Source organism: Tursiops truncatus, chromosome 14 (genome assembly GCF_011762595.2).
Source record: "Tursiops truncatus isolate mTurTru1 chromosome 14, mTurTru1.mat.Y, whole genome shotgun sequence".
In the NCBI taxonomy this organism is placed as follows: Eukaryota; Metazoa; Chordata; class Mammalia; order Artiodactyla; family Delphinidae; genus Tursiops; species Tursiops truncatus.
The window spans coordinates 58043744-58060689 of record NC_047047.1 but is presented as its reverse complement, the minus strand read 5'-3'; the positions used below and the strand labels follow the sequence as shown (position 1 = coordinate 58060689).

Sequence of the window (16946 nt, the reverse complement as noted above, 5' to 3'; positions counted from 1 at the left end):
CAGGCTTACCACTCTGCTGAGCTACTGTTTCAACACAGCAGGTGGTCCAAGGCAATGTATTCGTTCGCTAAAGCTTCCCTACTGGCCGTGCTTCCTTCTGATTTTGTGAAATCGGTAAGTGAGGACGTGAGCTCTCTCTTCTTAAACGTGGATAACCTGAGAATCAGAATTTTAGGAACTTCGGTGCCAATAGAAAAGTTTGTTGCTGAGAAGGGTCAGCGCTATGCGACCACTGCAGGCTGGTTTACAGCACAGCCCATTTTGGAACTCATGTATGCCTGGAGTGGTTTCCAAGTCATGAGCAAAAACCTAGAGCTTATTTCAACCTGGCTTTCAATAATGGACAAAGGAGGAGAACTTTTACAAGAAAATCCAAGTAAAGAGTATGGCACAGATGACATAAATTTCTTAAATTTACTGAAAGGTCTGTGCCTGAAATACTTAGGCAAATATTCGATGGCTGAGCACTACTTTAATCATGTCATTCAAAAGGAGAAATTGTTAAAACAGGACCACTATTTGGTGCCGTATTCATACCATGAACTGGGAATTCTATACTATCTAAAAGGAGATTATGCCAGTGCAATAAAAAACCTAGAAAACATAAAAAACTACAAAGACTATTCCGTGGAAGCCCGATTACAGTTTAGGGCTCACATAGCCCTTGAACAAATAGCTAAAGAAAAGTGATTTAGACACAAAGTGTGGTTTTGTTTTTTAATGGGTGAAGTATCTACAGTCAGCAAGGTAATTAACAGGTAGAAAAATAATTTCTTTGTGGAAGAAATCCAAGAAGAGGCAGCTGCTAAGAATCTGACCACTAACCAGGAAGAAATGAATTGGCCATTACTTTTCCCTCTTTCCTTCTGCATTCCTATAAAATGGAATGTCTTAGACTGGCAAATGGAGGGATGCGCATTTCTGAAAAAGAGAAGGCAAATGATGTACATTATAAAATGTACTGGCTCTCTTATATGTTATGAATTTATCGATTAAGTTAGACATCATTTTTAAAAACAAAAAATATTTTTGACGTCTCACTAGATAATGTATACAGCTCACAAATAAAATAGGGAAAGTAGCTATACGAGGAATCCCAGTGCCCTATGAATGTTTTTATTTAATCGTTAAAGAAAGAAGAAAGACTTTAAGGTCTTACATTTCAAAACGATGCACTGAATAGCATAGACTCTGAATGGTTTTCCCTTGTACACAATGCTTTTCATTGGCTTTTTTTTTTTTTTTTTTGCGGTACGCGGGCCTCTCACTGTTGTGGCCTCTCCAGTTGTGGAGCACAGGCTCTGGACGTGCAGGCTCAGCGGCCATGGCTCACGCGCCCAGCCGCTCCGCAGCATGTGGGATCTTCCCGGACAGGGGCACAAACCCATGTCCCCTGCATCGGCAGGCGGACTCTCAACCACTGCGCCACCAGGGAAGCCCTACATTGGCTTTTTATACCAGAGAAGATATCTTCCCCTGTGTGATCAGTGGTATATTTTACCCTTTTCCATTAGGAAGCTCAAATATGGGCCTATAATTTGCCACAGAATAGAGAAGAAAGACGCCTCCATTCCACACACACATAAACCTTTTGAAGATAATTGGAGGAGGGCAAGAGAACAGATTCACTGGGTAGAAAAAAAGAAAAGATTAGGTTGTAGGCAGGAGAGTTTAGTTACCGCATAGCGCTCTCTTTAGTTGCCCTCCGTAAGGTGTAATTCCTCTTAAGATCAGCTCTTCCACATCATTGAACTGCTTGCATCTACCCTGTTGCCATTGTTCATGGGCTAAACTGAGAGCTAACAGCAGCTGTAGGAATGGGGCTTTGTATGGCTTTACCTGCTTTAGGGATAAAATCGGTTCCTAATTACCAGACCATTAATTCTGGCTGTGTGTATCCTCCTTGCAGTCACGCTTGGAGGTAGAAGTTGCTGGGAGAGTTTGCTTTGCCAGAACACATGGGTGAAACACATTAACTTAATGCTTTGCGTGTCCAGACAACCAACTGGAGCACAATGAAGAGCTGGTATTTCGAAGTTAGAAACTCTTACTTTGGAAAAACGTGTTCCTCACTAACTAAAAATAGACTTTTAGGCTTTGGCCTGATTGCCTGGGTTTGTATCCTAGCTCTGTCACTAACTAGCTATGTGGCGTTGGACTTCTGTGCCTCAGTTTCCTTAGCTGTAAACTAAGGGTAATAAGAGTTCTGATCTCATGGCTTTTCTATGTTCATTAAGGTTGAGTTAATATGCATTTATTATTACTACTACTACTAGTAAGGATGGTAATACATTGTAATCGTCAGTGCAGAGGATTTAAATTACTTTCTTGAAAAAAGCAAAAGTCCGTTTGTTACCTGCTTTGCCAATCTAAAATTTGACCTGTCAATTTGCTTATCCTGTTCTTAGTTTATCTTGGTCACTTATGAAATAAGTAACTCTCTGCTTAAATTATGGTTTTCTGTTTGTCCCAGCTTGTCCCCAAAAATAGCAAATTTATTAATTGGCTAAACAAATCTATGTTGACTGCCTACTATATGCGGTTATTGAACAGGGTACTGAGGATATAAAGATAAAGCATGGTCTCTCTCCTGAGGACTTTATTAGGGAGATAAATTAGAAAAGGATTTTGTTGGGGTGGAAACACTTGAAACAGTTGCTTAAACAGAGAGGAGTTTATTTGTCCCAAACAAAATAAGTACAAAGGTAGGCAGTTCAGGTCTGCTGTGTCTCTTTCTCTTTCTTTTATTTTTCCGTGTGGCCTATAGGCCTTCTCATGCATCTCTCCTTGTGGTGGAAAGAGGCTACCTCACCTCCAGGCAGGCTGGAGGAGAAATGGTTAAAGGACCAAAAAGGCTTTCTCCTTCTTAGGAGACTTTGCCTTTTAATTTCAGAAGGGACAGCCTTCTTAGGGACGTCCATGTATATCTCACTGGCCAGAAGCATTCATATGGTCACTTCTCCCAGCAAGGGAAGCTGGAGATTAAGTTTTAGCTTTCAAGCCTCATTAGAAGGTTGTGGGAAAGGACTGTTAAATGAACCAACCTACAGTAACTGCCACAGCACACATGTGAATAACAATAAGCTACAAAATGGTATCAGAAAAAAAAAAAAATGGTATCAGAGGGGCACAGTTGAAAAGGGGGCAAGGCGACAATGAGATCAAGAAATCACCTGGAGAAGTCTGTATGGAGATCTAACAGGAAATCCTGCAACTGGCACTTCCTTGAAGTTGCTACCCACAGCCCAGGTTCTGGCCTTTTACTGGCCCAAGAGTTGACTAGACACATTGAGGCTGATTCTCACCAAACTCACCAGAGATTAAGGTATAATTTACTCTGCTAATTTATTCATTTGTAGTAGGGACTATTCCAGAGTTGAAAACTCAATTTCCTGTAGGAATCAGGCAGGTAATGTAAACCTATGAATCAGCCAAGGGTAAAACAATAAAAGTGGTGGAAACGAGTTGTGAAGAAGAGAGAGAAAACCTATTTAAAGGCTTTCAAACTGAAAGACAAAACTAAACACTGTGCAGATATTAAACCTATCTGCACTTCCTGATAAGACTTTTTGGCCCTGGTTTGTGAATTCTGGTCTATTCCTTTCTATTGACTAGAAAGTGTTCATGTTTCTTTTTTTTTTTTTTTAACATCTTTATTGGAGTATAATTGCTTTACAATGGTGTGTTAGTTTCTGCTTTACAACAAAATGAATCAGTTATATATATACATATGTTCCCATATCTCTTCCCTCTTGCATCTCCCTCCCTCCCACCCTCCCTATAGTGTTCATGTTTTTGTCTCGAGAACCATCTCTCCTGATAAACTGTGTACCTAGAAAACCAGTAGAGGAGTCACAAGGCAGTCTGGTGGGCATGGAATCTGAGTATAAGGAGGCAGATAGTTTCAGAAACATCTATTCCAGGCCAGGGTGAGACTTGATGAATCATCCATTCCCCACAATATGCATACGTCTCTGGAAAGCCCCTGCCTTCCAGATTCAGGGTCTCTAAGAAATACCTCCCAGCGTTTTGCCTGCTGACGTTCCTTCTTCTATGCCTTCTGCCAACCCTGGGTTACTCAGTCCAAGTAGGATACAATATAACTGTTTCCATTTACTAAAATATAGTCCTGCTTCCAGAGGGTACAACAAACTCACTTAGTTTGGAATTTGGTCATTTCCACATTCTTAGTTACCCAGATAATAGATGGTCTCCTTGTGCAAATGTATCACATCTAATCACACCCATTTTATTTAATCTTGAGGGTTAGTTTATAAGAGCTTGGAGGAGGTACCTCACTGTTGCCTTCCTGTGTCATAAACACAGATATAAGCCTATTGAAGCATTTTTAATTTAATGATAAAATTTTCTTATCTAATTTAGTAGATAACTATTCGGAGGCCTGAGATACTTGAAAAATAAAAAGGAAGAGGAAGTTATGAATGAATAAAAGAACAAAGAGAATTTCTGTTAAAGGCCTAGTGTCAAAGTTCTCAACATGTCCTTGCCCCCAAACAGTCACTAAATCCTTTGATTTCTCCTTTGAAATATTTGTTGAAGCTATTCTTTTTTTTCTCTCTTTTTCATTTCCACTGCTATCAACTTACGCTAGGACTTTACTATTTCCTGTCTGGACTACTGCAGTAGTTCTTAGGAACTCAGTACCGAACATCCTTTTTTGTTCCAAGGCAATTCCAGGGAAAAATTAAAATGGTTAACTCCACTTCTTTTTTCAAATAAAAATAAAATCTCGGGACTTCCCTGGTGGTCCAGTGGTTAAGACTCTGCACTTCCACTGCAGGGGGCGCGGGCTGGACCCCTGGTCGGGGAATGAAGATCCCACATTCTGTGTAGTGCAGCCAAAAAATAATAAAAATTAAAAAAAAAATCTGTGTAAAACATGTACATCTTACATTTAGACTGATTACTTGGTTAAATAAGAGGAACTCAATGGGAAAAAAAAGGCACTGATTTTTAGCCATAAAGTTATTATCTGGGCATATTTGAGATACAACAGTACAGAAGCAGTTTTCTAAACTTTTATGCCTTACATTTGTTTAGTTCTTTAGAGTCCCCAGAGTCTGTTCAAATCGTTTTTATCCAAGGAAAAAATTCTATCTTCTGCTGGGAAAACAGATCTGCCCTCTTTGTGGTAGACAGGGCTGGGTAGGGCTAGGCTGGGCTGGGTGAGTCAGATAATGAATCAATTTGGAGACGCTGCCTCCCAAAAACTGACTTTCCATTTGGAAACTGGTTCTGGAATTTTTTCCACCTAATACCACTGCTTTGTTTTAGTAGAAAGGCTACATTTTACATAAAGGTGTATGCTGTATATGCTCTATACCTCCCTATTTTCCCCACATCTAATTTCTCTGCATCCTTTTTAATACACCAATTTAACCATATCATTCCATTACTCACATATCTTCCATTGTCTTTGGTCTGTTTATTCACTCATAAAAATGAGTTAATATTTGAAAGTTCTTAGAATAGTGCATGGCACATATTAGGTGCTATATAACAATAAAATATAATTTTTATTAAGAAATAAAAATTCAATTCAAATTGAGCATCTTACTATATACCAAGCAATCTGCTAGAGGTGGTGTATATGGCAGTGAATAAAACAGACATGGCCCCTGCCCTGAGAGTTTACAGGGCTTTCCTAAGTGACTCTGTATATCTCAGTCATGAAAATTTAGTGCTGAGAGGATCTTGGATCATCTAATTCCATGTTTTCATTTATGGATGAGGAAACTGAAATTTAAGAAGGCAAATGACTTTCAAAATCATACAGCTGGTAAGAGCACAGTCAGTGGTGTGCAGGAGCCAGGACACTATAGGATTTAACCAAACTGAAACCAGTGTTGCTAAAACCCCCTGTCCACTGTTCTTCAATCCAACCCACACCGCCCTTGATCAGGTTCTGTGTCCCATAGACACAGAATTTTTTGTGGGTGTTTCTCATTGCCTATAAATCAAGTCCAAGGGGTACGTGTTTGTTGGGTTTTTTGTTTTGTTTTGTTTTGGTTTTTTGCGGTACGCGGGCCCCTCACTGTTGTGGCCTCTCCTGTTGCAGAGCACAGGCTCCGGACGCGCAGGCTCAGCGGCCATGGCTCACGGGCCCATCCGCTCCGCGGCATGTGGGATCTTCCCGGACCGGGTCACGAACCCGCGTCCTCTGCATCGGCAGGCGGACTCTCAACCACTGCGCCACCAGGGAAGCCCAAGGGGTACGTGTTTAAAAAGCTTTTCTAAGAATGCCTTCCCCACCTCTTCACATTTACTACCACCTCCAGGTAGAATGCTAGCTTACTTGGTTACAAGTACAAGAAGACATTATCAACTCCCCAAAGGCAAAACATTCTTACAATTAGTTTATTAATTCCTAGTTCTCAACAGAAAGCGTAGCATGTATATGTACACAATATATGCTTGATGAATAAACAGAGATAAAGAATGGATATTTCTAATGGGTTCTATTTATTGAATGAATGAGAAAGCAAGAAAACTAAAAAAATCTTGGGCCAAAATGACCAGGGTTATTTTCTTCTGACCTTACCTTTCATGAAATATACTCAGTAAATTACCACTCCCACCCCCACTTCATTTTTTACCCACTTTTAAGACTCAACACTGTGAACTGAAATTTGTGATAGTTTAGCCAGGGCAGGGCAGGTTTATCTTTGCACTATGATAAAGTAAACAGCATAAGGCTATTGACAATGTTTTTAACTTCTGATTTTCCTCAGGGAATTTAAGAAAAGGTTCTTTAGAATGTCTTTCTTACTAAACGAAATGTGCTCCAAAATCTAAAATAAGCAATTTTGGTCTTGGCAGAGGAAAGGGTTAAATGTGAAGTTTTGAGAGAGAGGTAGATGTTAGGAAGGAGATGGATGGAGTGGGTGGGGAAAGAGAGGGAGAAGAGTAGAGAATGTGAGAGAAGGGACATCAACTGGAGATGAGGGAGGCTCCAGGGGTACCAAGAGCAGGAGTTGACCAGGGAAAGCAAGTGCCGCACTCTCTGAACTCAGTGAGGACAGGCTGCAGGAGAGGGTCTTTCTGAGAACTTGTGTAAGGTAATGCGCTGGACTCATTCTGTTAGAAGTCAGTGATTTGTATCAGTGGATACTGGGAATGAGACTTTAGTTTACTTAGGAGCCTAAAGGGAGAGGGGAGAGAAGGGACGGAAAGGCCCTGTCTCGCTCATTGCTTTACAGGGGGTAACTTTAAGCTTGAGGCTAGCTTTTACCTGTAGAAAACAAAGGCCAAAGTCTTTCATTCTGCAGTATAGATAGTAGGCTTAAAATGCAAATGACCAATTGTCACAAATTGGTTGTATCTCTTTTAGACTAATTTTTTTTTTTTTTTTTTTTTTTGCGGTACGCGGGCCTCTCACTGTTGTGGCCTCTCCCGTTGCGGAGCACAGGCTCCGGACGCGCAGGCTCAGCGACCATGGCTCACGGGCCCAGCCTCTCCGCGGCATGTGGGATCTTCCCGGACCGGGGCACGAACCTGCGTCCCCTGCATTGGCAGGCGGACTCTCAACCACTGTGCCACCAGGGAAGCCCTAGACTGAATTTTTATGAGTTCAAATATTTTACTTCACAGTACCATAACAATGATAACTGCTATTTATATTAGCTCTTTGTAGATCTATAGAGGACTTTAACTGATAAATTAGATTTTGTAGATTAGATGTCAAAATCTAATCTATGAAAGCCAATTAATATCATAAGCCAATCATTCAATGAGTGAAGGTTTGGGGAAGGATTATTTGAAACGATGACATTAAGAAACAAAAACTTCAAGGATTATATGCAACTCAAATCCCAAGTAGCAAGGGTAAAGCGGATTAACTGTCGGTGTTTTCTGTACCGTGGTTTGACAGTCCTCTAACTCAGTTTTTGTAAATCTCCCTTGGTGTTCACATTTGCAGGAATTCAATCAACATTTACCACCTTGTACCATTTTTCAGGATCATAGTCCGGAAAAAATTCTGGACCATGCCAGAAGCCAACGAAGTACTCCAGGGACCAGAAATCTGTGGTGGTAGCGAGTCTCTTGCACTTTTCCGCTCCTGCGTTTTTTCAACCCAATCCTACGCTTTTCTTTCCAGCTCCTGCACACCCTCAGGACTGTACCAAAGGCACATCCCAAAAGAGTAGGCATCTTAATTGCCTTACACAGGCCAAAGAAGAAATACGTTGGTTCTGTGGCTCTTCTCCAAGGCACTGTCACCTCACACTTCCAGAGCTTTAGGATTTACCTGGAGGGTTCATGACAAAAGTGGAATTCCACTTCCACTCTCAAGGAAGAGGTGGCACGAGTCTTCCCTCTTAAAATTTTTATCTTGAAATGTCCAATGTGGCAGTGAAAGGCGGACCCTAGCGAAAAAGAAATATTATTATTATTATTATTACAAAAAAATCTTAGCCCCGCTCCACACCCTGAACCCCAATTTCATCACCCCAGGCCTCGGGACTCTCAGACCTCGAGTTGTGACCAAGGCCACGGACTACAAAACAGAGAATTCTGGGGGAAGGAAGTGACGACACGGCGCAAAGCACGCTGGACTCCGGCAGGCTCGGCTCAAGAGACTCCTTCCTTCCAACGCGGCTGCTGAGGACCTGGCGGTGCTAGGAGATTTAACTGGTATTTTTCTCATTTGTCAGGATTACACGCTAAGTATCACCTGGCTTGAGTACAGCTCAAAGTATCATGCGGCTTCGGGTTACGCCAGGGCATCAGCTCTAGAGCCTTAGCTGCTGCCCCTTCGTTTACGCATCCTCCAAACAAATTTTAAGATGAAAAGTGTCACAGATCCGGGGCCCTCTCCCTGGCGGGATCCAGTGGAGACACAGAGCCAGAGAGGGAGTGGGTGGATATCAGAGGAGTTTTCTTTTTCATTTTTGGCTAAGAGTCGTGTGGCGTGAGCTCCTTTGATGGAAGGAGAGCAGAGTTCAAGGATTTGAGCATCTGTAGACTGGAGATCAAAGCCAGCGTGAAGGCGATCTGGAGTGGGATTGGGAGGTGAAATAGGAGTGTGCCAGATAAGTTACCCCAGACTGGGACCCGCGGCAACTCGATGTCCCCGTGGCTTTCAGACTTAATAGTAAAATTTAACTGTCTTTCTGATATGGAACTTGAGGCAAATTGCAGGTGTTCTCTACCTCTAGAATGGAGATTGGAGTAAGACATTTGCCTGGGTGGAACATATATATTAATCCGAACTGGTGGTTGTTTTAGATCTAGCCAGCTGGCAACCATGAATGAATGGATGAAGAAAGGCCCCTTAGAATGGCAAGATTACACTTACAAAGAAGTCAGAGTGACAGCCAGTGAGAAGGAGTATAAAGGATGGGTTTTAACCATAGACCCAGTCTCTACCAAGTGAGTATGGGTCCTGCTTCCCAGAAATCACCCCTTTGCACTGTTACATCCATACTAAGAAAGCAGATAAATGAAAGGCTAATTATTCCCACATAAGACTTTAATTTCCTTTGAAGCTAAGTATTGTTCTAATTATAGATTTGTGTCAGACCAGCCAAGTTCGTAGAAATGGGACACTCCTTTTATATTACATTTTATTGGAAAATTTCAAATATACACAAATGTGAAGAGAGTAGTATAATGAACACTAATCTTATTCCCCCTTCCAAATATTTTAAAGCCAATTACAGACATAATTTTGTTCATAAATCCTTCAATATATCTCTTAGCAGATTCGGACTCTCTAATAAATGTAACCACAATACCATTATAACACCTAGCAAAAGTAATAATAACTTTAATATTAGCTAATTCCTAGTTTGAGTTCAGATTTTCCTGTTTGTCTCCAATGTATCTTTTTAAGCATATCAATTTGTTGATATGTCTCTGAAGAATCTTAATCTATAACTGTATCTCTCTTTGGTTTTCCATGTCATTTATTTGTTGAAGAAATGGAATCATTTGTCTATAGAATTCAACACACTCTGGATTTAGCTCATTGCATTTATCATGGCATAGTTTAACATGTTCTTTTATCCTTTGTATTTCCTATAAACTGGTATTCATAACTAGAGGTTTGATTAGGATCACATTTATTTTTTGCAAGGCAACTTTAAAGGTGGTGATCCACACACTTTATTTTGGAATGATTTTAGATTTACAGAAAAATTGCAAAGAAAGTACAGAGAGTACCTATATACCCAGCTTCCCCTAATGTTAACAATTTACACAACTGTCAAACATTTGTTGGAATTAAAAATTTACACTCACTAAACTACAATCATTTGGATTTTATCAATTTTTCCACTAATGGCCTTTTTCTGTTCTGGAATCCAGTCCAAGGTCCTACATTACATATAGGCATCCTGTCTCCTTAGTCTTCTCTGATATGTGACAGTTTTTCAGTCTTTACTTGTTTTTCATTACCCTGACACTTCTGAAGTGTCCTGGTGAGGTATTTTATAGAATATCTCTCAATTTGGGTTTGTGTGATGATTTCTTTTTTTTCTTTTTTTTTTTTTTGGCTGCGTCGTATGGCTTGCGGGATCTTAGTTCTCTAACAAGGGAATGAATGCGGGCCCTCGGCAGTGAAAGTGCAGAGTCCTAACCACTGGCCTGCCAGGAAATTCCCTGTGATGTTTTCTCATAGACTGGGGTTATAGGTTTTTGGGAAAAGTACCACAGAAATGAAATTCACATCACGTCACATTGCATCACATCATGTCATACACCATATCATATCATATTTTAGTTAGGATTTTTCCATTTGTATTCATGAGTGAGATTAGCTTATAGTTTTATTTTTTAATCCTGTTCTTTTCTGCTTTTGGTCTCAAGGTTATATTAGCCTCATTAAATGAGTTAAGGCATAGTCTCCCTTTTATAGTCCATAGGAGAATTTGGTTGGATTAGAAATGTCTGGTCCTTGAAAATATTATAGAACTTCCTGGTAAAATTGTCTGGGCCTTTTTTTCCCCCTCCATGGGAAGATTTTAAACTGGTTATTTCAGGTTTTTTAAAAACGATTATAGGACTATTTACATTCTCTCTTTCTTTTTTTTTTTTTTTGAGTCAGTAGTAGAAATTTATATTTTCTAGGAAGTTTTCTGTTTTCAGTTTCAAAATTATTTACCTAAATTTGTTCTTAATATTTTATACTATTAATTTTCGCTACCTTATTCCTAATATTATTTATATGTGCCTTCTTTCTCTTTTTATTAATCTTGCCTGAGTTTTGTGAAATTTATATATCCTTTTCAAAGAACCAGCTTTTGGCTTTGATGATCTTCTTATTGACTTTTTTTAATTGAAGTATAGTTGATTTACAATATTGTGTCAATCTCTGCTGTACAACAAGGTGACTCAGTTATACACATATATACATTCTTTTTTATATTCTTTTTCATTATGCTTTATCACAGGATATTGAATATAGTTCCCTGTGCTATACCTTAGGACCTTGTTGTTTATCCATTCTAAATGTAATAGTTTGCATCTACCAACTCCAAACTCCCAGTCCATCCCTGTCCCTCTCCCCCTCTGCCTTGGCAACCACGAGTCTGTTCTTTATGGCTATGAGTCTGTTTCTGTGTTTTTTTGTTTTCCTGTTTGTTTGTTTGTTTTTTTGGCCACACCAGGTGGCTTACGGATCTTAGTTCCCCAACCAGGGATTGAACCCATGTGCTTGGCAGTGAAAGCACAGAGTCCTAACCACTGGACCACCAGGGAATTCCCTGTTTCTGTGTTGTAAATAGGTTCATTTGTGCCATATTTTAGATTCCACATAAAAGTGATATCATATGGTATTTGTCTTTCTCTTTCTGAACTTCCTTCACTTAGTATGACAGTCTCTAGTTGCATACTCTTGTTTTCTCTCTCATTAATTTTGTGCTGTGTTATTTTCTTTGGTCTGCTCTGAAGGAGAGTTATTCAGTTGCTTTTTAACTCTAAAAGTTAAATCTGTACCCTATCTTCTTTCCTAATACACATTTAAAGCATTCATAACTCTTTAAGTAATGCTTTAATGACATCCCACAATGATCAGCTTTAGGCTGGACAAAAGCCTTAGATGTTTAGGACCATCAGAGAATTCGTATTGAACAAGTGAAAACATTTGGTGGTGAAAGGAGTAATTTAAAACGGGGAAGAGCATTCCCTGTTGTTCTAGTGACCTGTTGGGGGTTGATGCTGACTCTCATTTCACTGCTTCTTCCATAGTTTTATAGGCCTTTTGGTTTTTCTTTTGCAACTGTGCTCTGAACTTACTTTTCCTCCAAAGTATTGTCCTTGTGAACTTCCTTGAAGATGGCAGCATGTCTGTGACCGGAATTATGGGACATGCTGTGCAGACTGTTGAAATTTTGAATGAAGGGGACCATAGCGTGAGAGAGAAGCTGATGGATTTGTTCATGTCTGGAGACTGTAAGGCGTACAGCCCTGAGGATCTGGAAAAGAGAAAGAACAGCCTGAAGAAATGGCTGGAGAAGAACCACATCCCCATCACTGAAGAGGGAGATTCACGAAGGACTCTCTGTGTGGCTGGGGTCTTGACTATAGATCCACCATATGGTCCAGAAAATTGCAACAGTTCCAATGAAATTATTTTGTCCCGTGTTCAGGATCTTATTCAAGGACACCTTGCAGCTTCCCAGTGAGAGGCCAAGAACTATGGATGCACTGATTGAAATAAGACTTCATTTTTTGAAAATTCTTTGTTGTTTTTGGTAAAATCAAAGATGGGGATTATCAGTGCTAATAAGTGAACTGGGCAAGGATGACATCACAAATAAAATTAACATAGGGACATCAGAATTATAAGAGCCTTTCCTTTTGATGGGGATACACCTCCTTTCTTTTTTTCTTTTTTTTTTTTTTTTGGCGGTACACGGGCCTCTCACTGTTGTGGCCTCTCCTGTTGCAGAGCACAGGCTCCAGACGCGCAGGCTCAGTGGTCATGGCTCACGGGCCCAGCCACTCCGCGGCATGTGGGATCTTCCCGGACCGGGGCACGAACCTGTGTCCCCTGCATCGGCAGGCAGACTCTCAACCACTGTGCCACCAGGGAAGCCCACACCTCCATTTCTGTTAGGCAAGAAATGTATGTGAAAAAGATGCAACATGTTAGATTCAATATAAATGCTAAGGTAAAATCACAGTCTTGTTACATCCCTTGCACTAACTACATGTGTCTGTTTTAAAACGTTTATTCTAAAAAATTTTTTGGTGTAATGATGTTATAGCATTTGAATCAGAATATATTCTTTTTTTGGTTGAAACTTGAACGTTTTGGTAAAATCTTAACACATAAACCTTATAAACTCTCAAAGCCTTAAAAAGTGAGCACTGGCTGATATCTCTGAGGAAAGAGGTAAGTGTGACAGGTATTCTGCTGCTGAGCTCAACCCAATTCTTTTGCCTGATGGGTTCAGCCCAGGCTTCTGGGTCACAGTGCTTTTTTCCTACAGTCTCTACTCCCCTTGTCAGGCTTCACTGAGGGGAGACAGTTTAGGAAATACACTTAACTACATCTGATTCTACCCCTTGGAAGCCAGTCAGGGAGGTTTCTGGCCTACAAAAGCACCTCAGATTGTTAGTTTGGGGGTTGTATGGTCAGGCCACTCAAGATGGCTGTTCTCTTGCTCTTAGCGTGACCAGTCCCTGCTGCGCCTACGCCCTACTCACATGAATGTGCTTGCCCCCTGCCCCAGCCGGTGATTGTTCTAGTCCTTAGGCCAGAACAGCTCCACCTGCTAGTTTATTAAAGGGAAACACCTGCCCCCATGATGCTAGTTAACCTGAGGGGCTGTAAGGGTTGGGTCTCATCTGCTGGTTTCCCGGGTAACTGATGAGCCACCGTGACGTCAGTTCCCCCTGTAAAAGTAGCTTCCTGCTCCTCCTAGTAGTGAAGGCTGCTGCGTCTCGCTTGCGGTGTGCCCCGCACGGTGGAGGTGTTTCTCCAGGACCTTGCTTCGGACGTGTAAGGTGCCCTGTCCAATAAGCTGGCGCTGTCACTGGGCTCTTTCTTCGGCCTCGAGGCTGGTCATCCACAAGGCTTGCAGACCTGCGAGGTGCAGCCCAACAATTCACAAGCCAGCCAGGAGGCCTAGGGAACTCCCGTGGGTGCCAAGATGTAGCGAAGGAAGGACGGGGATGGAAAGTTGCGGGAGGCAGTGGGGAGTCGGGGGGAGATCCCAAGGTGGCCGCCCAGTAACATGTGGAGCCCTGTGGCAGCTGACTACCGTGAAAGGTGTTTTTTCTCTTCCATTGTGTTGATATCCTGTTAAACTCAGTCTGTTTTTTGTTTTTTTGTGTTTCTTTGCGGTACGCGGGCCTCTCACTGTTGTGGCCTCTCCCGTTGCGGAGCACAGGCTCCGGACGCGCAGGCTCAGCGGCCATGGCTCACGGCCCAGCCGCTCCGCGGCATGTGGGATCTTCCCGGACCAGGGCACGAACCCGCGTCCCCTGCATTGGCAGGCGGACCCTCAACCACTGCGCCACCAGTTAGTCTCTGCCCACTCAGTCTCTTTTGAGTTTAAAAGTAGCAGCGCTATGCTCGTGGCTCATCTGACTGCACGGGGATGGCTGGTGAATACAGACAAAACGTCAGGACCTGAATTATCCACAAAGGGCAAGTACACCCCCAACCTACCACCCTTAAACAACTACAGACAGGCTTTAGGGGTATTAACTTAGGGACAGGTTTGTGAATTGGACATGGCCAGTTACCTGGAAGGGTTTGGTTCAGGCCTATGGCAACGGCAAAATAATAAAGAGTACCCTTGGGCTTCTGTTCCCAGCTATGGAAGGGGGCAAAGCAGTGATGCAGTGTGATGGAACAGTAGCTATACGCAGTCTACAGAGAGTTATAACAGGTGGAAGACATTATAAAAGGCCTACTCGAGTCCTGGAGCAATGTAAAAACCACTATTCAGGGTCTAGAACAGCTGTGTGTGACATATAGGACCTCTGTGGACATGGATAGCAACCAAGGAATCCACTTTACTGGCCACGAAATTCAGAAATGGGCCAATGAAATGACACACTGTCATTTCTACCTACCCTGTGCCCCCACTGCTAGCAGGCTAGTTGAAAGGATGAGTGGACTACAGCTGAGACGGGAAACCCGCTCTCTGTGTGGACCAGGAGGCTAACTCAGGCCCTACGAACTATAACTGAAGATCCCAGGAGCAGTCGTCTCAGTGCTTACTCCATGTTAACCCAGAATCAACTAGTCAGCACCATCGGAGTTCACCTGTTAACCACTGCAGGGACCATTGCCAACTACTGGTCAGGGTGATAATTCACGTTTGCCCCCGCCACAGGATCTACCTCCAGGGGAACACATTATAAAATAAATGACTCTGGGGCTTCCCTGGTGGCGCAGTGGTTGAGAATCCGCCTGCAAATGCAGGGGACACGGGTTCGTGCCCCGGTCCAGGAGGATCCCAGATGCCGCGGAGCAGCTGGGCCTGTGAGCCATGGCCACTGAGCCTGCGCGTCCGGAGCCTGTGCTCCTCAACGGGAGAGGCCACAGCAGTGAGAGGCCCGCGTACTGCAAAAAAATTTAAAAATAAACAAATGAATAAAATAAATGGCTCTGGGACTGGCAGGTAAGTCCCCCATGGTTTGGGTTTGCTGCCCTGTGGGGAATAGGATTAGAAAGGGACTTACAGATTTCACCTGTCTTCTACCCGCCCCACCTACCACTACTAAGGTAATTAACCCAGGCCCCTACTGGAGGAAGGCCCATTATATTAACCTCGAGGTCTGTTGTTCTACCACCTTGCCTGTATTGGCACTGGCTATGGACACTGAGGGTGGACAGGTGGAATGGTACTGCAGGCCAGGACAAAAATCACAGGCAGGGGTGGTGTTACCTGAGAATGCTGTTACTGCTTGTATTTTCGTTAATGGTCTTGATCTCCTGTGCCTGTTAAACATTTATTACATTTTGTCCCTGGTCCGAGCAGAGGTAATCTGTTCGCGGACTGGGTGATAACAGTAGCCTCACTGTGAAATGAGTTTGATTGCTGGATCTACAGCAAAATGTCCTCCTCGGGATTTCCATGAAAAATTGACGGGATAAAGTGCCTGGCCTCAAAGTTTGCCCACGTCTTGCACTCTTGATACTCTTCGGCTGCTATTGTGTGTACTGCATGTGTGGTATTTGGGCTGCAGTGCCCCTCTAGATACCTGACCCCAGGAATATCACGTAAGAGGGGCTGACCCAGATGGTAAGGGTCGTGCAGGGTGTGTAGGGGTGGAGTGTGTGGTCAGATGGCTCAAGGTGGCTGTTCTCTTGCTCTCTGTACATGCCCTGCGTGACCAGTCCCTGCTGCGCCTACACCCTGCTCGCCTGGACGTGCTCGCCCCCTGCCCCCGCCAGTGATTGTTCTAAGCCTTAGTCCAGAATGGCTCCACCTGCTAGTTTATTAAAGGGAAACATCTGCCCTCCTGTTGGTCATTAACCTGAGGGGCTGCAAGGGATGGGTCTCAGCTGCTGGTTTCCCTGGTAACTGATGAGCCACCCTGACGTCAATTCCCCCTATAAATGGTAGCCTCCTCCCCCGTGTAGCAAAGACTGCTACCATGTCCTGCTCGCCGTCTGCCATGCACAGTGAGGGTGTCACTCCAGGACTTTGCTTCAGATGTGTAAGATCCCCATCTATTAAACCATTGATGTCTCTGTCACTGTTTCCGGGCTCTCTCTTTGGACTCAAAGCTGGGCAACTACATGGCTTGCATGCCGGTGGGGTCTTTTCAGGGGAATGTCTACGTTGACCCCAGGGTTCATCAGATTAGAACCCCAAGCGGCTTACTCCCTAGGACGGGTAGCAAACTTCAGGCCATGGGGACAAATCCAGGCTACTGCCTCCATTTATTAAAATGTTATTGGAACACAGTCATACCCACTGGTTTGTGTATTGTCTGTGCCTGCTTTTGAGCCTTAGTGG

The 16946-nt window shown here is 42.8% G+C and overlaps 1 protein-coding gene across 1 annotated transcript; it reads left to right on the top strand.

The window, feature by feature from the left end:
* Window positions 1–6079: 6079 nt before the first annotated feature.
* Window positions 6080–13268, top strand: GEMIN6 (gem nuclear organelle associated protein 6). Its single transcript, XM_004322227.4, has 4 exons — window positions 6080–6233; window positions 8476–8655; window positions 9250–9393; window positions 12272–13268. The coding sequence occupies exons 3-4, from the start codon at window positions 9269–9271 to the stop codon at window positions 12645–12647; spliced, it is 501 nt and encodes a 166-aa protein (XP_004322275.1). The 5' UTR covers window positions 6080–6233; window positions 8476–8655; window positions 9250–9268; the 3' UTR covers window positions 12648–13268.
* The last annotated feature ends 3678 nt before the right edge of the window (window positions 13269–16946 follow it).